Raw genomic sequence first — 26,283 nt, forward strand, 5'->3', positions numbered from 1 at the left:
TCTCCACCTCGGCAGCAAAGCATGCAGCAGGCGGGGGTCACTCTCCGAGCAGCACGGCACAGAGAAGGGACCAACCACAAGAAGGGAGTGAATAGTTCCCGGCACTGCCGGGACTGGGACCCCTCTGCCTGAAGCCTGGACTGTCAAGCAAAAGGATCGCCCTCTTGGCTCTGCCTGGCACAGTGCCAGCAGCACCTCACACCTTCCTGCACCACTGCAGGAGGCACACCTGCCACACACGGGCCATTCCAATTGCCCTGCACAAACCTGACGAGAGACAAAGACAGGTCTGTGACAGCTGGCAGGCACCCCCACGGTGAGGCCCCTACAGCGTCCCTGGGGACAGAGCCAAGCTGCCCCGGGCAACATGAAAGGGCTCAGACTCTCCTCAGGGAAAAGCTCCAATCTGATCCATTCTCCTGTCTGTCCTTAACATGGAAGGAGAAGTGTCCGAGACAGTGAAGAGTCTGGACACCATGAGGCCAGCAGGGTGGGGGCCTTACCTGGGGGGTCTCTGCAGACGTAGCAACTGTACTGCTCTGGAATGCTGTCCTCCAGCAGCCCCATGCACACACTGTGCTGCCAACACAGGCACTCTTCACACTGCAGGGACACAGGGTACCATGTTACCTGAGTCCACACTCACAAGAACCTCGATGGGCAGTGTCCCCGCAAGCTAAATCATCGCCATCATGAGCAAGTCATATGGTAACTCCTCCTCCACCCCCATGTGGGGACCCCAGGCCAGTGAGGCAAACACAGCCGAGCAGAGTTCCCGTTGCAGCTCCTACAGCTGTGCAGCCTTGGAAGCTGCCGGCCTCTAGTGTGCAGGACCCCTCTACTCTTCCAGCTACCACTAATGTCCCCCGGGTTCCCGTGTCACCAAATTGGGCTGTGCTTCCTCTTTTCTTGAAGACATCCCAGCTACAGCAAGAAGCAGCTCCTCCCTGGATGGAGGAGACTACGGAAAACTGCCCATTTCTCCTTAGTAAAGGGTGTCTGCAGTGCCAGGGTGCTAACCACTCCGCTCGAGGAGAGAGATGTGACCGTCTGCCTGCGTCGTACAGGTGGCAGCCTTGACCACCCACGGGGCAGGTGGGCTCTGGTCGACGGGGCCATGGAGAGCTGCCTGCATTGAGGGGAGCAAGACCTGCTGCTGTGAGAAGGCCCCTCTGCAAGGTGAAGGCCGAGTCACCCTAGCAGCTAGTAACATTGGGTGAACTTCAACAGCCCCTAATGCAAGGCGCCAGTGACAGACCCATCCTTGCGCTGCCGCCGGCCCATGGCACCAGCAGGGGTCTCAGAGCCACAGTTCCACACACGGTACCAATGGCCGGGTCTTTGAGGAGGAGATCCCCATGCTGCCTTCTGGGGAGAACTCAAAACCACCAGTCTGCAGTTGGCAGCTGAGCTTGTGGACACCTGCGAGCCCAGGCTCTCCGGGGAAGGGGTGCTGCACTTGACTTGGTCAGAGGGACCCTGTGTGTGCGGGGCACAGCAGGAGGACATGAGTCCTGAAGGCTGTGGCCTTTCAAAAGTGAGTCATGAGGGCTTACTTACAGGGCACCCTTGGGTGGCTCTGAACCACCCACCTTTCCGTCAGGTGTCCTAGGACTAATCAGTCACTCAATGCCCAGGAAAGGAGAAGTGGCCCTGATGTGAGAAAACAGTGCACTTCAATTGATGAAGACACGTCCTAACCACTGCTCCTGACAGGTTAAACCGCCACCAGCACAGTGAGCACGCAGCGCAGTCGCAGCCGGGCCCCGGTACCTGGATCATGAAGCCGTTCTCCTCATCCAGCTCACAGACGCAGCGCACAATCTCATTGATCGCGTCGTCTTCATCCTGAGACTCCTCAAAATTGGTGGAATCAAAGTCCTGATTGTACTCATCCCCGCTCAAAAGCAAGCTCTCCGTGGAAGAGTCATCTAGGAATTCCATGTCCGACAGGTCTAGAACATGGACGAGAGTCTGTCAGGCAGTTTGCCACTATCGTGTCCTTTCCCTAAAAGAAGGCACTACAGCAGTGAATTACGCTGTCACGTGTTCGAAATGGGGGCGGGGTGGGGTGGGGCACCAAACAAATGGCAACTGAGAAGCTGTCTTGGGACAGGCACCGGAGGATGGACCCTGGAAGCTCATGGTGACCACGGCTGCCGTCCACCTTCCTGTGGCCAGCACTACAAGTTACTCAGGAAGCACTCCTATGTCTTGGCTCTAACCTAATGTTACCAAGTCAAGCTACGTTTCACATCAGTGATTTCAAAGTGCATACTACTCAAATGCTTTCACAAATATTGCCCCACTGGGTGAGAATTCTAGATAGTCCTCTGGAGATAAACAGAAGCTCAGGGAGGCTGAGGCGCTTGCCTTAGGTCTAATGCCAGGGCTATTATCACAGCATTAGGAGCACCAACTACCGCAGTACCTGAGCTGTATCAGGAACAGAACTATGCACATGAAATAAAAGGGAAGCTGCTTCAGGTAACACTTCAAGGTAGGGACAAAACCTAAAAGCCAAGTCAAAAAACAAACAAATCCCAAAACATAAAGTACTAAATTCTGGAGAGGCTGCAGAGAGATTGGAACCCTCCCTCATACGTCCTTCCTAAACCACTGGGAATAGAGATTCCACAGGAGCCAGCACTCGCTTTGTGGGGTATCTGCCCTCGGAAGGAAGGGTCAGAACACGAACAGACACCAGGCACCACTGAGCACTGGAGCACTGTTCCCGAGAGCGGGAAGATGGAAACAAACTCAATGGCCACCAGGAGAAGACTAGGCAAAGTCACTGGTACACACAGTGTAATACTGTGCCTCCCTGAAAAGACCATGGCAAAACCACAAAGCACTCCCCATCCTGAAGGGACCTGGAGAGAATCCTGCCGAGTGTTATCAGCCCATCAGGAAGGGCAAATATGATAGGAGGCCACTATGACAGGGGAAGTAGTTATGGACCAAAGGGAACAGACTTTGGAGTTTACCAAGGGGTGCGGCCTAGGGAGGGAAGTTCCAGCAAGGAGCGAGACTGCTGACAAGTGTTCCCACGGGGCAGTGGAGACAGTCCACCAAAGGGAGGAACTGGGAACGGGTACACCACTGGGGAGTTGTGAGTGGTTGAAACTTCTAAGTGCAAAGCTGATGATTCGATGATCTAAACTCCTACCTAATTTACAATTTAGAACACCCCCAGGTTGAACACGGGACAGTGTGTGTCAGCATTGCCCTTTTAAAGTTAGAAGACTGCATTCTTAATGATTTCACCAGCAGTCCTCAAACTGGGACCACAGTCCCTGAGGGGTTTTGATAAGGATCTGCACTTAGGCATCACCTTCTAGAAACTCACCTGTACGCACACTAGGCGCTACGTCAATGTCAGGTTTTGGGTTTGCCTTTCTCAAAGTGTTCACCATGGTGAGTGTTCATGCTTGAGTCCTGCCGGCTTGGTGGGTTAGGTGTGGGGCTGCTAACCTCAAGGTCGGTGGTACCAACCCACCAGCTGCTCCAAGGGAGGAAGAGGAGGAGGCTGGCTGCTCCCATATTTAGTTTCAGAATCCCTCTATTGGGCGGGTCTTAGTTTTGTTTTTTAAGAAAAAAATCTTATCACTGAAGATATAGGTGCTATAGCAAAGTATAGTGAAGAAACCAAATGGTGCCCAGCTTTCAGAAGGACGAGCATTTGGAGTCTTATAGGTTTGGCTTCAAAAAGAAGCCATTTAAGTGAGGTGCCCACTAAGACCACATAAGAAGCCCACCAGGCTGAGTGATCCAAGGATCATAACTAATATAATCCAACTCTGAAGGAGAATGGTAGCAGAGCTTAAATTGTGAACATTTAGTTTGCAGAAGGATACGGATGACAGTGGAAGCCTAAAACCCATGTGCAGGATCTATACATAGATTAAGCCTCCGGTGAATGTCCTCTGATGACAGCTGAGGGAGGGGAGTAGCCTTACCATCAGACAGAAAGCCAATCACAGCAGTGGCAGCAGCTAGGCTAAAATATAACATCTTATCCTTTGATCTCCTGTTTGACTCATTTTAAATTTGTTCTCGTTTTTAATATTTTCTGCTTTCTTTTTGAGGTTTTTTCATCTGTTTTGTTATTGTTAGTTTTTTGTTGCTGTTGCTTTTTTAATTGTTTTTCTATATATGAAATGCAGGACAGGTCAACCTATAGGGACAATAACTGGATTAATGATTCCTTGGACAGAATACCTGGAGAACTATGAGAAAATGAGTGTAAGAATGAAGTAACTGTTCTAGAGCTGACTGTGATGCTGACCGTACAATTCTCCCTGATGTGCCTGAATGACTGAAGTGGACGTGATGTGATCTCCACAGCAATGAAAAGAAAGACCCTAAGGGTGCAGGAGCATGACTGGCTGCACCTACTTTCACCACTCAGATCCACTGAGAGAATGGCCCGAGGATACTGACAGGCGGGGCTTTTCTCCGGGAACATGCTCCGCAGAGCCAGCGAGCTCCCAGAAGACCGAGTGAGAGGAGAGGAGCACCGGTCCAGAAATTCGAAGGAATTGTCTTCGTAGTCTGAATAGTCTGCAACACAAAAATCAGGGGGACCATGAATAAGCGTCTCAGGCAATCCAGATGAAGGTCCTGGGGAGGCCACACGTACAGCACCGTGTTCCTCTCTGCTCATCAGCAGCCAGGTCACCAAGGTACAGAGTGTGGCAAGAACTCCTGGGAAATAAACCAGACAGTACAGGAGGGGCTTCAGAAAGTTTGTGGGAAAATTCCATTGCCTTTTAATTCCATATAGACATGAACTTTTTGAAGCCTCCTCATATGTATGAGGGGGTACCCCCCCCCTCAAAATGGAATTTTTCTTCAAAGCTATGTATTTAATTTTTTAAAAAATTTTTACAAAACAACCATATCACCTTCAAAGTACTCTCCACTACACTTAATACATTTGTCAAATCTGCAATTCCATTCTTGGAAACAATTTTTGTTTGGATGGCTGACAGCACCTCCCTCATATTTTTCTTCACCTCTTTTACATCACCAAATCGCTGTCCTCTCATGTACCTCTTCATTTGCGGAAACAAAAAGAAGTCATATGGAGCAAGGTCAGGTGAGTAAAGTGCATAGGACAAGAGAGGCATGCTGGTTTTTTTTGCCAAAAACGGATGCACTGAGATGTCTGCATGAGCAGGTGCATTGTCGTGGTGGCAAAACCAGTCCCCCGTCTGCCACAAATCAGCCTTTTGTCGCACACTGTTATGCTACCTTCTCAGAACCTCTAAATAGAAAGCTTGCTTAACAGGCTGACCTGGTGGAATGAAATCCAAATAGATTATCCCCTCACATCCAAAAACAAACGAGCATCAGTTTTTGTGGGGGTAGCCCCTTGTATATGTATGCAGGGTTCATGTTTTCTAACTAACTAAACAAACCCAAACCCATAGCCATCAAGTCGATTCCAACTCACAGGGACCCTATTTAGGGTTCCTGAGGCCACACCCCTTTACAGAAGCAGACGCCTCATCTTTCTCCCACTCGGAGCAGCTGGTGGAGTGGAGCCACAGACTCTCGGGTTAGCTGTCCGTCACTAACCAACAGCGGTGTAACCTTGGCTTGCAATCCTAGGAGAGGCTCTCATGCTGTCTAGCAAGCTTATTATAAAGGCAACAGTGAATTTGATAAGTCAATCCTTCAGCAACAAACAAATCCAAAGCCAAACTCACTGCCATCGAGATGACTCAGACTCATATTGACTCTACAGGACAGGGGAGAACTGCCCCTGTGGGTTCTGAGGCTGTAAATCGTAAGGGAGTAGAAAGTCTCGTCTTCCTCCCTCGGAGCAGCTGGTGGTTTTGAACTGCTGATCTTGCAATTAGCAACCCAACTTGGACCCACTATGCCACTCAGACTCATCTCAATAACAAAACCTCTGGAGGCCATGAGTCAGTCTGGGAAGAAATCAGCACCCCTGGTTCTCCTCAGTCAGGGCAGGGGCAGGGAGAAGACAAGGCAGTGGTGGGTGGCTCTAGGCCTGGGATGGCACACAGGAGGGCACCTCTGACAAGCTGCAGGGGACACAGTTGACACCCAGAAAGCAAGAGGCAGAGTGGGGGAGACAACAGGAGATGAGTTGCGAGGCTGAGGGATGGCAGGCACTGGTTTGACAAGATCTAGTCAGGTGGAGATGGGATAGTGCGGGGTACCGGGGCAGAGGCTACCGCAGTTGTCCAAATAAGAAATGAAGGCAGTGAAGATAAACTGAGGGCGGGAGTGACGTGACACACTGGATGGGGCGGGTGGAGATGGCTAAGGCTGGGCATATTTCCGGGTTTCTGGATGAAACATCATGCTGGTGAACATAACATTCTGGAATGGGACTGAGGAATCTACGGGAGGTGGAGATGAAGTGGACTGTGGGCTCAGAAGAGGGCCTAAGATGGACGTGCCCCTAGAGGAGGGCTCTAGGAAAGGAAGGAGCAATGACAGGCACAGACACCCCTCCATCCTAATGGAGCCAGAGGAGAAGCTAGGGCACAAAAGTGCAGGCCCACATGTACGTGTGGTGAACAGGTGATGATAAGGGGCCCTCCGATAGCTTCTACTTCCTCAACCGAGTGTGAGCCTAAGGACACCAGGGAAAGGACTACCTAATAGGCAGGGAGTGTGGGAAAGCTGAGGAAAGATCGGGGCTGGGGTTGCGGGCGTACAAGAGAAGATTGGTAACCACATTCATCTATACCAAGGGTCAGCTCAGTTGACAGTGGGGTGGGCACAACAGGGGTACTTTTTGATTCAGAGTAAAAGAGACCCTTTTTCTGGTACATGGTGTGGCCCACAGTGGCCACACCAGATCATTCAGGCACAAAGACAGAGAGACATTCAATCATTGCTGGGTCCCGTCAGTACTTCACCAATGACCCTCTGGACAGTCTATGAACTAGCAGGAACTAGCCCGGGCCTTAAAACTCACTGCCATAGAGTCAACGCTGACTCATAGCAGCGTCCTGTTTAAGGGAGTAGAGAGCCCAGTCTTTCTCCCTCAGAGCTGCTGGTGGTCTCGAACTGCCGACCTTGCAGATCGCAGCCCAACTCATAACCACACCATGATGACTTTATTTCATCTTCTCAACACAACCTCTGAAGCAGGAACTAGCACGGCCTTCTCGAGGGGAGGGAATGGGGGTTTAGAAAAGGTGGGTGGCCTGTCAAAGATCCCCCAGCTCCAAGTGTCACGAACAGGACATGACCCCACACTCAGGAGAGCAAACCCTTCTTTCATCCACTCCATGCTACGCGGTCTCCCCAGCATAAAGACAAGTGGAAATAGTCCCATGGTAAACATGAGACAGAAACCCAGTTTGGAGCTAACCAGAGGACACGGCCGACACTGACTCATTCTGCCTCCTCTCAGCAAATGAACCAAAGCTCTCTGCATTCCCCAATTCCTTCTCCTGTGGGACTAAGAATGAAAGTCAGCTGCCACGCTTCCCACGGAAATCAAATGTTAGCCCTGACGTCACGCTCCTTCCTGCAACACTCCAACCTCTCAAAGCCTGGTAAGAGAAATGATTTTGTATCACACACACTACACTGACTAGATGACACCTTCCCAAAGATATTTGCGTGTGGTTCCTATTGCTTTTCCAATGGTTTTATACTCTGGCTGGCAAACTCCGTGAGGTGCAATGGTGCTTTTACTACTGCATGCTTTGGATTCTCTTTGTACTTTCCAGCTCAAATTCTTGCTAATCTCGGCATGCCTCTTAGCTTCTTCATCTTTACAGATACATCTGTCCAATGAGCTGAAGTGGCTTGCTCAGAAAGTAGCAAAAAAATGTCACTCTGATGCTAAGATGGTGATTTCTCACATTCACACAGTGAACTCAAGGCTAGATAGTTTTGTAATTTGTAAATTCATTCTGGTCATCAAAACACATCTTGACCCACTTTGGGATGGAAACATTATTTTTTTTAAATGTAACTAACGACTATTTTCCAGAACTTTGTTTAAAATCACAGTAACCATGGAAACATAGTAATCCAACAAACAGGCACAAACATCTGGTAGAAGGTAGAAGGAAGAAACCACCTCCCAGTGTGGAAGGCGAACTGCTCCAAACCCTGTGTCTCGGTGACCAGCTCAGTCTTTGGGCTGGTGTGGATTCCACTGAGCTGTGCGTGCAGGGGAGTGGTGGAAATGAAGGGAGAGAAATGGAGGCACAGGAGGCCCAAGGTACTCGCTGGGAAAACTTCTGTTTCTCTCTGCCTTAGTCAACAGTCTGCAAAGGCCTACTGCGGAGGTCATCATCGCGGGGCCTGAATGAGGCAATATACACGTGAGGCTTGGACCGCTCTCACTTGGGACACAACTACCAACGGCGGGGCATGCACTCACACTGGATGGCGAACAAAGTCATTGTGCTAAACACTCCTCACAGTGGTGACTGCAGACTAAAAGATGTATTATGCTAGAATCGAAAGGTAGTCATAATGGGAATTCTTTATACTATACAATGCCTTTGAAATGTTTAAAGTCCCTCATTTTCCATTTAAGGAGAAGCCCTCTAATTTAATCACCTAGGGGAACATGTCACTCCAGGATTGTAAACAGTGTCACTTCCATGATGAATAAATTCTCCTCAAATGTAATAAGGGTGACAATTAATCACAAGATGCTGATTACCTTACTCCACACGTGTTGTTTAAATATAGCACCTTCAGACTGATGCTTCTCCCCTTACGGAGGTGAGATGTTCATTTACAGGTCCAACTTTAAGATGCAAACCATGATACAACTCCCTACTCTTTAATTACAAAATAAAATGTGTAACATTTGAAGCACTAATATTTTTCAAAGCTCTTTTTAAAGCAGTGGTCTCAACCTTCCTAATGCCGTGACCCTGGAATACAGTTCCTCATGTTGTGGTGACCCCCAACCATAAAATCATTTTCATTGCTACTTCATAACTGTAATTTTTGTACTGTTATGAATTGGGCAACTCCTGTGAAAGGGTGGTTCGACCCCTTCACAGGGGTCATGATCCACAGGTTGAGAACTGCTGTTTTAAAGGATGCCCCCAATCAGGAACTGATGATAATTCTAAGGGATGAGTTTTCTTTGCAATGTTTCCTTTAGATCCTATCGATTCTAATATCCCTTCCTTTTCCCATTACCACCTAGCCCATCCTCAGATGCTCTTCTGTCTCTGTGCTCCCAAGTGTCACCCTTCTTACTGTGTCCTTGATCAGCCTTTAACTGCTACCGACTCTCTCCCACTATCACAAGTAAGATTCGGTGTATGCTACACAGCATCAAATGCAAGCATGGAAAGATTCTGTGTCTGTTACAAAGTATCAGAACAGGGCTCAGTTCACTGATGGCACAGAAAAGGACTTCAGTCCCTGGCATTCCACACTAACTCCCATCTCCAATGGAACAGCCAATCCAAGGTGCTCCCAGGCTGTGGCCGGTTGTGGGTGGACGTGGCAGCTTATCTGCAGTTTGACCCCTCTGGTGTTTGTATTATGTTACAGCACTCACAGGAGGGCTTTCGGAAGTCTGTGGGAATGATTTTTTGTCTTTGAGGCTCCAGCGTTTTCTAGCTGCTCATCTCTCGTTTGGATTCTGTGCCTTCCGGCCTGTCTGTCCTCTCCAGTCACATGTTTACAGAGATGTCCCTTGTAAGCAACAAAGAACTGGATGGAGAAAATCTATTATGATGATCTTCCTTATGGAGCTAGAGGTGCTTTTTAAGAAATGATTTATTTTTTAAATCTTACGCTATAGTTTGTTTTTCTTTTTGTCTCTGTCCTTTGATGGTCTTCTTCCAAGTTAGGCTTTTCACTGGCTTCACTTCTGGTTTGGAAAAGATACCTGATGCTTTGAATCCTCTATTGTTTGTGGTAGAAATTTTACCAGAGTTACCATAGCAAAGTCTAAAATAAAGCCTTTTCTTTCACTCCTCCAAAGCAAAACGAGTTTAACAAACCCTTCCTTATCGCCAGCAGGCCTCTCCCAGTCTACAGGTGGTTTTTATGAGTACATCTTTCATTCGACCTCCTTTGCCCTTATACCAACAGCGTGTGCTGAGCTCACCCCGTGCCCTTTCAGTGTTCCTCATCCCTCCTGGTGTCTCAGACCCCTCCTTTCCATCACTGAAAGCACATCTTTTTAGAACCTCTCCTACAGATGGGCTGGTGCTAGTACAGCCTTCCCGTCTTTTAAGTTTTGTCTGGATACCATTTAGTTCATCTTCATTCTTATACACTAATATAAGGGAGTGTCCTACAGTGGATTGGCAATAACAACCTCTCCCCTACACATAGACAGACAGACACACACACACACACACACACACACACACACACACACACGGTGTGGTAGGCAGTTTGGCACAGGGTAACTAGTCCAGAGCACAGCTGCAAATGAAAGTGAGCCATGCCAATGTCTCTCCTATATCAAACAGAGCTGTGGACCTGAGAAATTAGTAAGATAAAGGAACACACCAGAATGGCTTGGCCCCCAACCACGAGGACTTTGTCTTAGCTCATTTTGATGTTTGGAAACAAACAAACAAACTACCTACGTTGAAGAATCTCTCACATTTCAGCACCTGGCAGCAGCCACGTGGGCATACAAACCTCGCTGCTTAGATTTCTTCTTCTTTTTCTTCTTCTTCTTCTGCTTTGGCTTGTAGTGATCCTTGTCTCTCTTCTCTTTCCTCTCCTTGTCCTTGTCTTTTCTCTTACCTGAAGGACAAAAGTCAGCACTTCAGTTATCGTGGCTGGTCTGAGTCCCTCCTCTGGTCGTTCACCTCAAAGTTGCATTTATGTTTAAGCAGCTGTTGCAGTCACCTGCCCAGAGTGGATGGATTCAATTAAACTGTTGGTGTCATGAGTCTTGAACTCCTGATTAGCTTATTGGACTATAGGGGTCTTCATAGGCAGTGTTCAGAAATGCCAACTCCTGACACCTTGAAGTTAACACACACAGCAGTTACAATCTTGACAGGGGCAAGAGGCTCAATTTCCTGACGTGGCAAGAAATAAAACTCCACCATTTTAAAATGACCCTATTAGGCTAGTTAATGAGAAGCTCTCTTAGAAGGCTGTAAAAACCAAAATGAACTTTCCTCTTCGAGGTATTAAAAAAATTAAGTCAATCTGTAAACAGCCTTAAGATATCCCCAAAACATACACAAAAATAAAGGCAAAGAAAAGAAAGAATTTTAAAGTCATTAAAATGGTTTCCCCCAAATTTTATGTACTTCAAAGAAAAAAAAATGTAAGAGACCATTTAAATTTGCTCTCCATCCCTCCAAATCTCCAGGAGATCAAAGGGAAGCTTACATTTTAGATAGCCAGAATTCATTAGAGATGTTCTTAACACACAAACTTTCTCAAGGAGTGTCCCCAGTTCCCTGACCAAAATATACATGAAACTACCACACAGGTATTTAAGAAGGCATCTCTCTGGAGCTGAGCACTTACACCTACAGGAAACTTAACAGGCACCAAGAAGGGACAGACTACAACCTCCCCAGCTGCCAAGCATTACAGTTTTTGCTTAAAGATTACTTTCTATTCATACCAAATGTTGTGGAGCTTTTATCTTCCAATTTCACCTTTTTTTCTGTTTTCGTTATTCCTGTGAGTTTAGGGGACAAAAATATGGGCATTTAGTCAAGAAGTGTTCCAAGTCAGGGACCCAGTTTTAAATATCAATTGCTCATAAAATGCTATGTAAGGCTCATACCCACTATCAAATGCCTGACCTTGCAACAGAGACAGTCAGATTTCTTTTAAAACAGAACCGTTCTAGGTTTCTGCTCCCTCAGGCTGCCCAGGCTCAGATCCCGGCTCTACCCTCTGACTAGCTAGCTGTGTGGCAGACAGCGAGTGCTTCCATCGCCGTATGCTTTAGGGCCCTTCTCTGCAAACGGACCAGAAGACCACCTCCCCTGGCCATCACTGAGTCTGCCAAACTGGAAATACTGGGTTTGGGGTTTGCTTGCTTTTCATTTTCTTTTCCATGCTAGGGCAGTAATTTCAGACTATGCCACATCTAGGAATAGAGTACAAGTGAGATTAAATATAAACAATGTTAGGATACATATGCTAGAAAAGCAGTAAAGATCATTCTGACCATCCAGCCATGGGCCTCCCACTCGCGTGGAAGGCCCATGCGACATTCTGGGTTGGGGAGCGTGCTAGCATGGCTGCTACTCAGCTGAATAAATGAGACACTTAACTTAATGATAAGGTAGATTGACCTGTATAAAAAGGTTAAATGATTAATATTTACTCTCCTGTTGCTTAAAAGGAGGGCACACTCTTGCATACCTTTGAGCTCCACCAAGAAGGTGCTGCCAGCCGGTGGCAATCCACTTTTGTCTCTATCTAAAGAGAGAAACTTGGAAGGCCTATCGATACACAAAAGTAGTCCACCTTAATGACACTTAGTATTCTACCCAATAGTCCAGCTAAACTAAACTAAAATCACATCTCAAAACCTAGCTGCTGTCCAGGCACATGCAACGAGGCTTCTCTCCATTCAACCACTCCCGGTACCAGCGTCTTATTGACAGGGTTAATCCAAGAACAGTATTAACATGCACTTAAAGTATTATTTTCATTTATTAAATTATACTTGAATACTATTATGTATGAAGTCTTTATTTTTTTCCTATCATAGGTTAAACTGGGTGTCCCCCATGACATATGTAAGCCAGTGGTTCGCATCCCATTTGGGAACGGGCCGTCTTTGTGATGTTCACGTGTGATTGCATCAGTCTCTCACAAAGGAGAGGAGGAGGCACCAAACACCAACAATGCAGAGTCATTGTCCCAAGATCAACCGAGCACTATCATTGCTTCGGCGGAGCCATGGTGGTTTAGTGGGTAATATGCTGGGCTGCTCACTGCAAGGTCAGTAATTCAAAGGCATCAGCCGTTCTGAAGAGGAAAAATGAGGCTTTCCACTACCATAAAGAATGACAATCTCGGAAAACTCCCAAGGGCAGTTCTACCCTGTCCTGTATGGTCACCAGGAGTCAAAGTCGATTTAATGGCAGCGAGTCTGGTTTTACACTGGCTCCCATGGCAGGGTACTGGAACGATTCAGGGGGGCTGCAGATGCATCTTGGATTAGGGGCAACAGTACAAAAAAGTTTTTAGTTGCTAGGGAACATGGAGTCTTTTTTATTCCACCTGAAAAAGGGGAGGTAGGCCAAGGAAGTTCGGGAAAAACTATGGTCTGGACCAGCAGGCGGCATGGCTTGGGAGCAACATTTGGCTCTTTTGGTATGTACACGTGGCTCTGAAGCCAAATTGAACACATTTAAAGGTAATGGTGATTTCATTTATTTGTAAATACATATTTATGGCTCTCGAATAATTTTTAAGTTGTAAGGGATAGGATGGGCTCTCCCATTTCTCAACATTTGTCAACCCCCAGTCTACACCCTGGTCAGAAGTAGAATCACCTGCGTGAAAATTTCCAGGCACTGTACTACACAGTAGGACACTTTAGGGCCTGCACTCTGGCCAGCACACTACTTTAGCATATGTCTATTTTTACTGTATAAGTTTCACTCTATTATCACTGAAATACGTAGAAGCTTCAGGAAAAGAGATTTGTACATGCACACCTAAAGACAATTTCCTCCATAAACAGACATCATTATGATTTTAGCCGTACATTTTCCATCTATTCATTACAGCAACCAGTTCTGGTTGTTAAAGAGCTGCAAAACCCTTCAACAGGGGAAAAAAATCTCTCAAGCAGTTATGAGTAATTCTACAATCTGGTGAGAAAGAAAAATCAATTACCATAAAGAAAAGGGTTAGGGAGAAAATGAGTTAAAAGTAATGATTCAGATTTGGGGAGATATAAGAAATATTTCAAACCCTGCAAATCTTCCTATCTAGGCACTAATTTCTTAAAATGAAGTATGTGCAAGGTAACCTCACCACTGACAGTACAGAAGAAGCGGAGGAGGAAGAAAGGACAAGCTGTTCAGGGGTTACAGGGGAATCTATCTCCAAATGCACCCACATATGGTTCTTACTTGGTGCAAGAAACGGGTTGAGTTTGTTTAGCAATTTAAAAGCAAGTGAAGATGATTGTAAAGTATGTGTTTTATGTCGGGGGAGCACAGATGGGCCAGCAGGTTAAACATTGAGCTACTGCCAGTTCAAACCCACTAGCCACTCTGAGTGAAGGGGAGGCAGTTTGCTTCCTTAACCACTTAAAGCCCTGGAAACCCCATGGGGCATCCCCATCCAACCCCAACCCCAGTCCAGTAGGAATCAACCCCCGTTGACAGTGGGTTTGGTTTGAGGAAGTACTGACTCCATAGTTTCAAAGTGAGAGCAACTTTGCATAATATTAAAGGGCCAGCTGCCCAGGAAGTCAGACGTTAACAAGCCAGGGATGACTGTAGATGAAAGCGACAAAGACAGTGAGATGGTCCTTCCCACCAAAGAGCCTTACAGCAGCAGAGAAACCCTCTCTCCCCGCAATATCGCATAAACACACTTAGGAGAAGGAATGATAAAGGATTAATCGATTCCCATCCAGTTGATTTGGGTTCATAGTGCTCCATGGGGCAGAGTAAAACTGCCCTGTGGGTTTCTCAAGCTTTCCAAAAGTAGACTCCCTGGGAGCAGCAGCTAGTGGGTTCGAACCCCCAAACTTTAGGCTAGCAGCCTAGTGTTTAAGCACTGCGCCACTAAGTTTCCTTACAGCCCCCCAGGTTTCCCTTATCCGTGCAGACCAGCTGCTAATCACAGGAAAGCATGGTACCTGGTGCCGCTGTCACTGAAGTGCCTCTTCCATCAGGGGCTGTCTTGGGAGGAGGGTACATGAGCACCTGTGGACCATCCTTCTCCGCCCTGGGGAACTCATTATGGTAAGAGGGGCCTAGGACCCCGGGTGGTGCTGTAACTTCGGAACCACGACTTAAATCAAGAGGGAGACAGGGTCCCAGCTTCTCAAGGGACAAGCGTGCGGCATCAGGCACTACGCAAAACAAAAGAAGGCAATATGGTATTAATGCCCAGACACTGCCTCCGTTACCATCCACGTGGACGGAAGTGGTGCTTAACTTAAGGGTGGTGTGCGCGGCCTAAGGGGAGTGTGAAATCCAAAGTACTGAGGGAAAGGGGGGCTTATGAACAGGCCAACCATCTCTACCGCTTATCTTCTTGCGTTTGGTTCCGTATGAAATCAGCATATACATTACCCTCTGGTCCAGCAGACTCTGGCCGGCTGTGACAACTGATGGAGAATACTTTCCCATCAGGGGCTGCAGAGGGAGAGACCTTGTCTACAAAGCCGTCGGGCCCAGGCACTGTGGCCAAGCGCTGGGATCTTCTTCTCCGCTCACTATGCTGGCAAGTTCTAGGGGGGCTCACGGGCTGTGGAGGACCTAGAAAAAGATCTCCAATGTTCACGAAGCAGAAACATGCCAGGGGAGTCTTATCACAGTTAAGAAGGTCAAAAGGGGTGAGGGGCTGGTGGGGAGGGTTGGGGAGGGGGGGGTAAAGGATTTGGATCCTGCCCTCTGATGCTACCTTGTAGGGTTGTCACATGGAATGGAATGTTCCAAAGGCAATCAAAGACAAAAACCGGGCCCTCAGGCACAAAAATATTCCCAAGTCTACACCTTCCTACAACCCAGGAGATGGGACATTCATTTCAGGGTGATTCCCAAGACTGTAGGTAATTCTCTAATTGCAGACCCTGTGTCAATTGCAATTTTCCCCTCTAACTCTGAGGGGAGGGGAGTTGAGAAGGGAGGACAGGGGAGGGGATGGGAAGAGGTGACCCAAACCTAACATACATTATAGTTAGTACTTTGCTTCACTGGCCAAAGTAAAACGAACCTCAACCACTTTATCCCACCCTCATCCCCTCCATGGATGGCTTTAAACACATTTCTGGGCCTGATTCATTAAAAAAAAATTGAACACAAACAACATTCAGTCCTTGTGAAGGACAAGCAATAAGGACTCCAAAGGAATGTGATACTATGCTTGTCCTCAGATAGTTTTCCTGTTAATTATTAACTTAGGGAGTCATTTCCATCTCTAATTTAGCAACTTGGGAATCTATCATTTTTATGTCTTTGTGAGGCCTGTGTCTTTCTCCTAGCTGGCATGTAAACACATTCGGCTATCTTGTAGAGGCCAGCCTCCACGGGCCTACCATGTTCACAGTCATGTAGGGAGGGAATAAGCGATGTCAGAGGGCATGATGCTCCAGTATTTCAAGCCTAATTTAATAAAAATGAAAGACATGGTTGTCATGATTAAAAAAAAAAAAGACAAAGAAAAAAAAAATCAAAATCAATTGCTGTTAACAGGATGGTCAGTTACCAACAGGTTGAAAGTGTTCCAGATAAAATACTTAGCAATGCCATGTGACACTGAAGTGACCGTAAGTTGAGATGACAAAATGGAACGAAGGTTAAGATGACAGTGTAAGTTTCAGCTCCCCATCCTTTCTACTCATTCATTAAAAATAACAACAATCAAGAAAGGAAAAAAAACTGATCAAGTTTAAAAAATATTGTTTGGTGAAAAATATGGCCATGACAGAGGTATGAATGTATTTCACCAAGTCTTCTCCAGGCCAACATCTGTAACTGTTCTGGAAACTGTCTGATGGGGAGTTTGTCATAAGGGACAGTCATAAGTCATCTACTAATCAAGTAAGTGATTCATTTGCTGTTGGAAGAGCGGAGGACAGCAATCTCTGACCCAAAGTCTGCCAGGTCAGCTGTCTTGCCTGTCTCTAACTGGAATACTGGTCTAGTGGGGTAAGGGTAGGGTTTAGTAGCCAAACTAGACTCCATTAACTCTTGAAAGATCAGTAGCACTGAGATCTTAATGTCTTTCAAAGTATGATGACAAATGTTTTTTTTGTTTCTCACAAGTCAGAGGAAGCTCACGTTTACACTGGAAGTCTTAAAACAAGGATGAGCAAACAGGGCTGCAGGCTGAGTATGCTGACCAGAGGACACACTGAACAAGGCAGCTCACCATGAGCAGCCGTGGAATTTGAGAAAGCTCCCCACCTCTCTTAGGTCTGTTTGTTATTTTGGTTTAGGGCTTTGGGGCTTTTTTGTAATGAATCAGGCCTCTCATCGTGGTTGGCTGATTAGCTGAGCTTCATACTACAGTGGACTAGTGTTATTGAGGTTCCTCAACCAACGGTAGTCTCCGTACAGTAAACAGAAACGTACGAGTTTGGGGCTTTTTTTTTGCCCAGGAAATCCATTCCAAGCCTTCCCTACCATAGCCACTTTTTGAGTTTGTAAAAAGCCACCTTAGAAAAATACAATAGAACTACAATCAAACTCCTCTGAATGTCTCTTACAAGAAAAGTAGCTAGTTTTTAAAAGTCTGTGCTCACTAGTTTTATTTATCACTGCAGAAGCAAGCTGAGACACAAGCGCCAACTCCTCGACTGGCATTAACTCTGGGGACAGTGGTGACTTAGGGGCTTTAGGACACCCAGGAGAATCTCCAGATGCATGTTTGCATTTCTTGCTGCGAGCCTTTCCTGAAGACAAAGTTGAGGATAACAGTGCAGGTTTCTGAGTGTTGGCAGAACTGCTAATGTCAGCTTCATGTTTTTTCTGACTTTGAGGTTTAGGTGAAATCGCCTGAATAAATAATAAAAAATTGATATTTTTATTTTGGTTTCTTCATTTATTTTTCCTTTTTTTGCTCTTGTATTCTACTTTGATTGTTAAGCAACTTTAGTATCCAAAAACATTGTTAAGCAACATATAACATTTCTATTACAAATGAAAAACCAAAAAGAACCCCACAAATTATTAACTAAAATTTGAAGAGGCTCTCTTTAAAGGGATACTGTCAGCTTGTAGCCTAAGTAAAAAATGGAACAAGAGAAAATTTTCATCAGTCTCAAGAGATGAAACATAGTCTTATTGAACAAATACTTTCTGTATTAAATTCAAATATTCCCATCTGGGAACCATCCTGACAAATGATACTAACAATCAGGTACACACAGCATTTCAAGTGTGCACCGGAGGGGATGTGGAATATACTTAAGCTTTTGATTTTCAGTTATGTTCATATAGCTTTCCTCATCCAGAAAGTGAATGTTAAGGGCTAAGGAACAGTTTCCCTTTAAAGAAAGATCTCAACAGAAAAACAACGACCAAATTAACAAAAGTCTCTAACTCATTTCAGTACTGAAGGCCAGTTTCATAAGCACAGCGCCTCATGAACACACAGCCACCAGCAGTAGAGTTAAGACTGAGAAACAATACAAAACAAACAACAAACAAAAGAAAAAAAACAAAGATAAAGTGTAAGTTAAAAACATTGAATATAAAAACAAAATACGCGTCGCATTCATAGATGTTTTTACGTTCTTCCTGCAACTGACACTTTTTAAAAAGAAATTCAAGTTTTGTCTGTTCTTTCGTAAAGAACATTCTTTATTTGGTGGTAAAATGTTCTACATGGTCAAGTACATGTGGGTGTGCCCACGGTCACACGGGATAGTCACGGAGGGTGAATTTGCAAACACTGGTATTGGAATGTCTGGGGTATGACCTCTTTCTGCTGTTTGGGTTCGAGAGTCAAAGATACTTTTCCCCCTTTTAATTATTGAGATTGAGACAGACCTCTGTCAGAGTGGGCGTGTCGACACATGAACAACCTGCTCGTCCTCAAAGAGCCGCTTCACTGCCTGGTCTTCTGGGAGGGATAACCATCAGGTCTGTTATCTGCAGGTCTCTACTGTCTGGGCACCAAATGTCTGCTCTCACGAAAATACGATAGGTGCTTTAAAATGGTGGCAAATTCCCATTGGGAATTAAGTGGGGCACCTTCACTCTAGAGATGGCACGGTGGAAAGACCGCATCCAAGTTGGGTGTCAAGTGTCTCATTCATTCGGGCATCATCTGCTGTTTGCTCATTAGACATGTGTGTATGTGCAGTTGAATAAATGGAAAAAGCACTCCATAAATGGAAACATTCCTAAGCTTATCATAAAAGGTGTTGCCAGAAAAGTAATTAGAGCCATTACTTGTAAATAAACAATTTTATTATTCACCTTCACATCTGTGAAAGACATCACCACAGCATCCATTACTCTCAAGTTACAAAGTTATAAAACAAGATTTTAAAACTTAAATTAATATTTTGATAAGGTGCTTAACTTCTAAAACAAGGACAAATTAACATTTTTAAAACCTTACTGAATTAATATGCAACTAATGCAGGTTTTACCCCAAAGAAAATGTAACATGACATGTGCCTACTACAATTAAATAATCTATAATTAATCACCTAAGACTGAGAGGTTCCAGACCAGAATCTGGGCATTTTAAAATGATACATAAGATGCCTCCATTAGCACAAGTCAGTCTTGGCTACAGGCCTGTTATTATTCTTTTACTTGTTAGGACAGCAGAAGTGACACTTAAGGCCTCTCTCTGTTAGGTCTTTGGTTGATCCCAACAGAGATGGGCTCAAGAGCTTGATAACTCGGCTTTTTCTATTTGAATCACTTGGCAAAAAAAAAAAAAGAACTATAGTTATAAAACATTTTCACACTAAAATCAACCTGAATGACAAATTTTAAAAGGTGGAATTTTAAAATCACACTGTGTTCCTTTAAAAAGGAATCTAATTTACAAAAGTTCATTCATGGTTTTTGGTCTCTTGGTTACAAAACTGGCAAGGGTGTTCAAAATTGTTTTTTTAATCATGTAAATGGAACAGCCGAGTTGCTCATTTTTATTTCTATGATTTTTAACCCAATTATGAAATGCTGTGCTTGGTATTTCTCTCTGCAACAGACCTGACCCTGTCTGCGCTTTCATCCACAATCGCAGTCCCCTCAGAGGTCTTGTGCATAATGAAAGACTGACATTGTAGTGAATTTTCCAGAAATATTTTATTACCCAAGTCCCTGATTTACTGCATTCTGAGAATACCATGACGAAAACAGTGACAAAAATACAAAATCTTTTTCTATCTGGGATGTTCCGTGTAGCGATACACAGTTAAAAAAAAAAAGAGAGAGCATTGGGAATGGAGTCGGTGGGTATCAGCAAAGACTTAACCATTGGGCAAGTGGAGAACCAGAGAAAGATGTGTCGACACTAATTTCAAAGACCACTGCATTCAGGGTAGCCTCACTGGAAGCACCCTGACAATGCACTGGTGGTAATGGATGGGCAGGCCTAAAACCACCTGAACAACTCAGCCCACATCAATGGGACTGGGTGGTATTTGTAAAACAGACATCCACAGGAGCAAAAAGATGCCCGCCATGAAGGATCCTTGATTAGGCTAGTGATAAAGGAAACCAAAGGACTATGAAAAGGATTGGTTTGAACTACATTAAGGCTCAGCTTTTGCAACAGGAGGCCCAGGGGGATCCAGTTATGGCTATACTGTGTATTTAAGTCTTACAATGCCCAGGAAGTCTTACAAAGCCCTTAGAGGAGGTGGGCGCATGCACGGTTCTGTATGTACAGCTACGGTGGGTGTCGGAAGGCAGCCAGGGCCAAGGCGATCAACTGCCCCTGCCCTGATCAACTCCTACCTTAGGTGGTTTACAGACAGACCCTTTGATCATTTTTTAAACTGTGTGTGTGTGTGTGTGTGTGTGTGTGTGTGTACTTATTAAAATATACATCCTAGCAAAAAAAGTATGGCTCATTGATCAATTCATAAAACACAGAGTCAGTCCAACACCGTGTTACAATAGAAAATAAACTTCTTCCAAAAGAAGTGTGAGAGTTGATGTCAAAAACCCTGTTTGAGCTCACAAATGAAAAAGTATTTGTGGAAGGGCCATTTTGTCAGCTAGTCAGAGGTTGTCCAGGTGGGAGCCAGGACTCTGGGAGGTCAGGCTCCAGGCCTTCAAGAATGGGAGACCAAGGCTCAAAGGCCAGTCTCTCGAAAACAAGAGCTAATGAAGTCTGCAGTGTCTATCTGGTACACCGCGCAGAAGGCAGAAATAAAAATATCGCATCAATTCACTCGCTCCCCATGCCCGCAATCTCAATCTGCGCACCAGTGCAGCTCCTGCTAGGTGGCCACGCCCGCTGCAGCCCATTCCTGCGGGCACCTTGAAACCAAGCAACCGCTCCCCTTTCATACCTGCTCCAGCATTGGAGCCATTTCGTTGGGATCTTCCTTTTTTTCCGCACCATCCACCCCAACGGCTTTGGATGCCAACAAACCTTGAGGAAAATTGTACAGAAACAGCTTATTAGAAAAAAAACCACAGTGATGTGCACCCTAATCCAGTCCTCAGAAAACTTAGCAGCTGACATCTCCCACATCCTCGACACGGAGAGGCAGCCAACAGGCCCAAGGGTTTAGTTGACAAACAGACAAAACACCTTTGTGATGAGTCCAGGGGCTGGGTTAGAACTTGAGACTTGTTCGCAGAAGTCTGTGCTTGTTCTAATCTTAAAGGCACCCTTTCACAAAGTATTGTTACAAATAAAGCTTCCGTGGTTTAAAGGATCACTTAAAAGATTGTTTATCCCAGTAATACAGAATCTATGTAAGTAAGAAAAAAGGCAGAAGACAGGGAAGTCCTCGTGAACATAGAATATTAATGAAGGTCTATTTTGTTGGTGAATTAATCCCCAACTAAAAAAAAAAAAATTCCTAATTTTCTATTTTCCCCTGCATAATTTATACTAAGTTGTATGTATTTTTCTCTTCGAAAAAGCATTTTTAAATGCCCAATGATTTCTTCTGACAAGAGTGTCCAAAACACTGCTGGAACCACCACTGTTGGCTGGGAAACGAGTGGGAGGGCAGGTCCCTCCAGAACACCTGATCTTTACTTACTATCATACCCTCATTCCACAAATGATGGGCTAATCTGAAAGTCCCTACCTTCCCCAGTGTGTAGCACTAAATCTCAATTTCAGAAGACAAATATTTTATCTGAAAATTAATTTTGTAAGGCATGAAAACTCAGCTCCAATTTAAAATTAAGAGATAAAGATTTAATCTCTACTAAACTTGTCAGCTATCTTCAATACACATATTTCAGTTTTTGCTTATGTCCACGTGCAGACAACAGACCAACCACCAAAAAGAATTTTCTGTGCCACTGCTAAGTGGTTCAAACAAATGCCCTGCCTCACAGGGCCATGTCGAACACTGCACGGCCCAGCAGCGCAGGGGACGCTGTCTACAACACAAAGCCACACACGGGCACGCCAAAGGCCCTAGGGCTTAGAACAATGTCTACTTGTTTCCATCGACTTACCCCCCCAAATGTGAACAGATCTAGAAAAACATTCAAATGTCAAATCCACAAGCTTCCAGCAGGCCTGACCTCGAATGTTACATTGTGCAAAATGCACTTTCCCCTACAGGGACATCAAATATGTCAGGCTCAGAGTTCAAATACAAAGGGAAAGACGCTGCGTGTAAAACAGTGACTGCGATACACCAATGACAATATGAAAAACAGTCCTGGGCCTGGTCCGACATCACAATCTACATCTTTTGTCCCAGGCCCATTCAACAGCAAGTGCCAGTTTCAATGGGAACAAAGGTACACCAACAATTTTATGACATTTACCATCATTTCATAACAAACTCATGAATTGTGAATCATTTTGTACTAATTATATATATAATTTGAAATACAGTATGTGATATTTTATATATAAATTTGAGATATTCTTTACATGACTCAAAAGATATAGTACATAGCTGAAACCCACATGCATTTGTGTTCTTTTTTAATGAACACTGTTGAGAATCAATGGACTGCATGAATTCACAAAACTAAGGGATCACATTCTTCTTTGACAGGGGACAATTACAGATTCTCAGAGCTATTCAAATGGGACAACTATTTGCTATTGAACCTGGTAAGTAACTACTCATATTTCTTTTGCTTCCAATATATGTAATAAGTAAGTGATAGAAATACTTTTTAATATTCATCAATCGATAGAAGAAAAATACATTATAAAATTAATAGTAAGATGCTACAAGCTTCTACAGAAACAAAGTAAGTGTTAGTAGGGCTAAATTTATAACATTTGCATAATAAAAGGTCTGTGCATTCTAAGGAATTCCTATTCAATGGCTTGAGGAAAAAACCCTCAAAAGCCTTTTGTAACATGCTCAAGGAAAATACTGGGGCGTTCAATAAAACCCACTTAAAATGTAGATCAGAAATGCAGCCTGTGTTCTCTAGGAAGTCCACAGGTCCCAAACATCAAGTTTTTATACTTTCTCTGTTCACAAGCATATCTGAGGGTTGGCCATCCCCTTGGTGTGTGAAGAGGGTGGTGACTGCTGCCATAGGAGGCAGCCCCCAAGTCTGTGTATCTTGACCCACTACCAGCCAACAGAGGCAGACACGCTCCTCAGAAGATGAGAATGAGTTGGGGGTGAGGGGTGGGAGGGGGACCAGATACAAATGAGATTACTTTTAATTAACAGCAAATACTTCTTATGAAAACATCACTAGCATGTCCTGTCTCTGTCTATACACTAGGCAACTGTCTTTAACAGATGCACAAATGCATTTTCAAGAAACTAAGCATTAGAATCAAAATACCAAACACTCATGAATCATACCTGCCAACCAATCCACAAATGTGCTACACTTGGCCCTCAACAGTACCATGGACAGCAGGCCTAGCCCAGCCTAGAGGAAGTAAAGAGATGAGCCATCTGGGGACAGGTAGAGAACGCTGAGAAAAGGACCTTCGTCACTGAGGTCTTTCTAACACCTTTTGTTAAAATTTAAAAAACACAGTAGTATTGTCCATATTGTCATGATTACCAGTAAGAAGCCCCAGTGGTGTAATGGTTATACACTGAGCTATAGACCATAGTAAGATCATCAGTGAGACAGGGCTTTCTTCTCCCAGAGAGAGTTACCATCTTGGAAAACTCACAGGGGGCAGTTCTACCTACCCTGTGCTATGTATGGGATTGATTTGAGTCAGCATGAACTGGATGGTGAGTTTGGTTCTTGGATTGTGGTCAATTTAAATGTTATTTTTAAGTCCCTGGTAAGGCACGAACCCGTCTAGGCTGGCCCCCTTGCCAGGCCCTCAGAAAGTAGCCTGTACCAAAGGCCAGGGCAATCCTGCCCGTTCCCTTCACACCCCGTCTTCAAAAACCTACTTAAAGCCCTCCTGTTACCTTGCACCTTTCCCCCACAGGCCACCTGATTGTGAAAATGGATTACTGTAAGTCAGTATGCAAAAAAAACAAACCACATGATACAACCATCACCAAGGCCCATAACAAAAAAACTTAGATCCTGGTAAAACACCCATATGCCAGAAAACACATTTTCAAAAACCATCTATTTGGATCCTGATTGCTGTGCTGTCCAGACAGTGTAGCCTTCTCCCTGCACAAGTGTGCCTGATGGCACAGGCAGTGGAGAGTAAACAAGTGCCGAGTTGCTGACCACTGTGGTACACGGCTTGGCTGCTGGAAGCCGGACTTTGCTGTGTGAAACATACCACGGTCCCACTATCCCACCTTCACTCCCACGGGGACTTGCAGTTGAAGTGCACAGCAGCACGTCTGAGCCTCCTAGTGGGAAATGTTTTGACATTACGTAGATGTAACGGGAAATCAGAAACAGGTGCAGGAAGACTACTGAGCAGACACCTAGGATCTGCACAGCACATACAGGAAAGAGCTGGGACGGCCTTGGCAGCTCTAAAGTCGTATGTTCTTAGTTGCTGTCCACCTATCACTTGTTCATCTGAGACTGCGGTAGGAAGCATGACTGCCCAAGGCCCTCTGGAGGAGCCCTTGGCTGGTACCAAGCAACCAGGATTACAACATCTTTAAGGCCCAAGGGAGGATGGTTCTTTTTATCACCGAACTGGACTGTCTTTTCCAGGCTGTATGGGAGGTGCCTTGCAGTGGATGGTGACTGCAGCTGCCAATTTCTTTACACCTGAAGCTTGATCCTGACCCGGACAGAAGGGTAGGCTGAAGGGAGGCCAGCAGCTGTGTTGTGACCACCGTTGTCTCTGAAGTCTGCTTGTCCAGAGGTGCTGTTCCCCCACCACACACAGCACAGGCACCTGAGGGTCCTCAGCTCACCCGTGTCTGCTGCGGCACACTAAACTCACAAGTGGCCATCATCAAGTTACCTAGGTAACACGTGGAATGGGTAAGTCAATTTGAAATTACTCCTGCCTGCAGCCAAACACATATCCTCCATCAGAGAAAGGCTGCCAAAGGCGGTACACTAACTAATGGAAAGAGGATTTGTATTTTCATCTGTTGAGACGAAACCACCATCACTTGGACCAGAGAGGCAGTAAAACAGCTTCTGCTGTCGGCTTGCGCAACCTTGGCGGTGGGCTCCCATCGTGGAGAAGCGACCCAACCTCCCCCTGACTCCTGGATCTGAAGGCGATGGAAATGACTGGAAGAAAGGTCAGCCAAGGCTCGGATAAGCCCAGAGAGACTAAAAACCATTTGGCCTTAAGAGAACATACGCCTGAAACCTGACAGCACCGTAACTCCTCTTTTAACAAATCCTCAGAAAAATATACCGCTTCTCATACCTAATCTAAAATGAAGACGAGTGATCATTCAGCTGAATAGGTCTGGTGGTAGGTGGGTTGGGTTGGGGTGGGGCGGGGCGGGGCGGTGGGGTGTAATCACTGGGTCTAGTATGACTGGGCCCAATTGGAATGCTCCACTGCCCTCTTTTATGACACTAACCAAGTTAGGCTTTCCAACATTTTCCATCATACTAACTCTGCTACTTCCTAAATTACGTCAAACATGGAGAGGTAAGGCCCAACAGTGGAGAGTGATCAGAGGCAAGGACAGAAAGGAGAGACTTCAGGCACTGAACAGAATTCAGACATCCATCTTGCAACCACCTAAGCACAGCACCATGCTGGGCTGAGACTGGCCAGGAGTCAATGAGCATGGTTATATACCTGTATAAAGAACTTTTCTAGGAATTGCACCACCACAGTTGGACAGGCCGATACACGTAACTCACAGAGACTGCTCCCTCCTACCACCCAGGTGGGTAAAACAGGTGGTGTCCCAACACTGGCCCACAACACCCCTGTGAGGTCGGCAGATGGCAGGTGGCATTTCCCACACTATACAGCAGCAGGACATGGCCTTAAAGACCCATAAGGCAACAACCTTTCTTGATAACTGGTTAACAAGAACTCAGAGATGCAGGTATTTTATTAAAAAACACACAATGACTCTAAAATGAAGCCCTCCATTCCCGCCCCCCCCCC

General features: G+C 45.4%; 1 protein-coding gene across 7 annotated transcripts in view; it reads right to left on the reverse strand.

Moving 5' to 3' along the window:
• Positions 1 to 26,283, reverse strand: part of PHF20L1 (PHD finger protein 20 like 1) — a 66,523-nt gene that overhangs the window by 6,991 nt on the left and 33,249 nt on the right. For all 7 annotated transcript variants that reach the window (XM_004697387.2, XM_045283518.1, XM_004697386.2 and 4 more), the window contains 9 exons: positions 21,152 to 21,234; positions 17,411 to 17,663; positions 15,237 to 15,422; positions 14,798 to 15,013; positions 11,582 to 11,638; positions 10,633 to 10,740; positions 4,399 to 4,563; positions 1,774 to 1,955; positions 504 to 603 (listed from right to left, as the gene is read on the reverse strand). In XM_004697387.2, the coding sequence (XP_004697444.1) occupies positions 504 to 603; positions 1,774 to 1,955; positions 4,399 to 4,563; positions 10,633 to 10,740; positions 11,582 to 11,638; positions 14,798 to 15,013; positions 15,237 to 15,422; positions 17,411 to 17,663; positions 21,152 to 21,234 (1,350 nt within the window). The remainder of the gene's footprint in view (positions 1 to 503; positions 604 to 1,773; positions 1,956 to 4,398; positions 4,564 to 10,632; positions 10,741 to 11,581; positions 11,639 to 14,797; positions 15,014 to 15,236; positions 15,423 to 17,410; positions 17,664 to 21,151; positions 21,235 to 26,283) is intronic.

This window comes from Echinops telfairi, unplaced genomic scaffold (assembly GCF_000313985.2).
Source record: "Echinops telfairi isolate 266 unplaced genomic scaffold, ASM31398v2 ScPeMD7_1;HRSCAF=3_0, whole genome shotgun sequence".
NCBI lineage: Eukaryota > Metazoa > Chordata > Mammalia > Afrosoricida > Tenrecidae > Echinops > Echinops telfairi.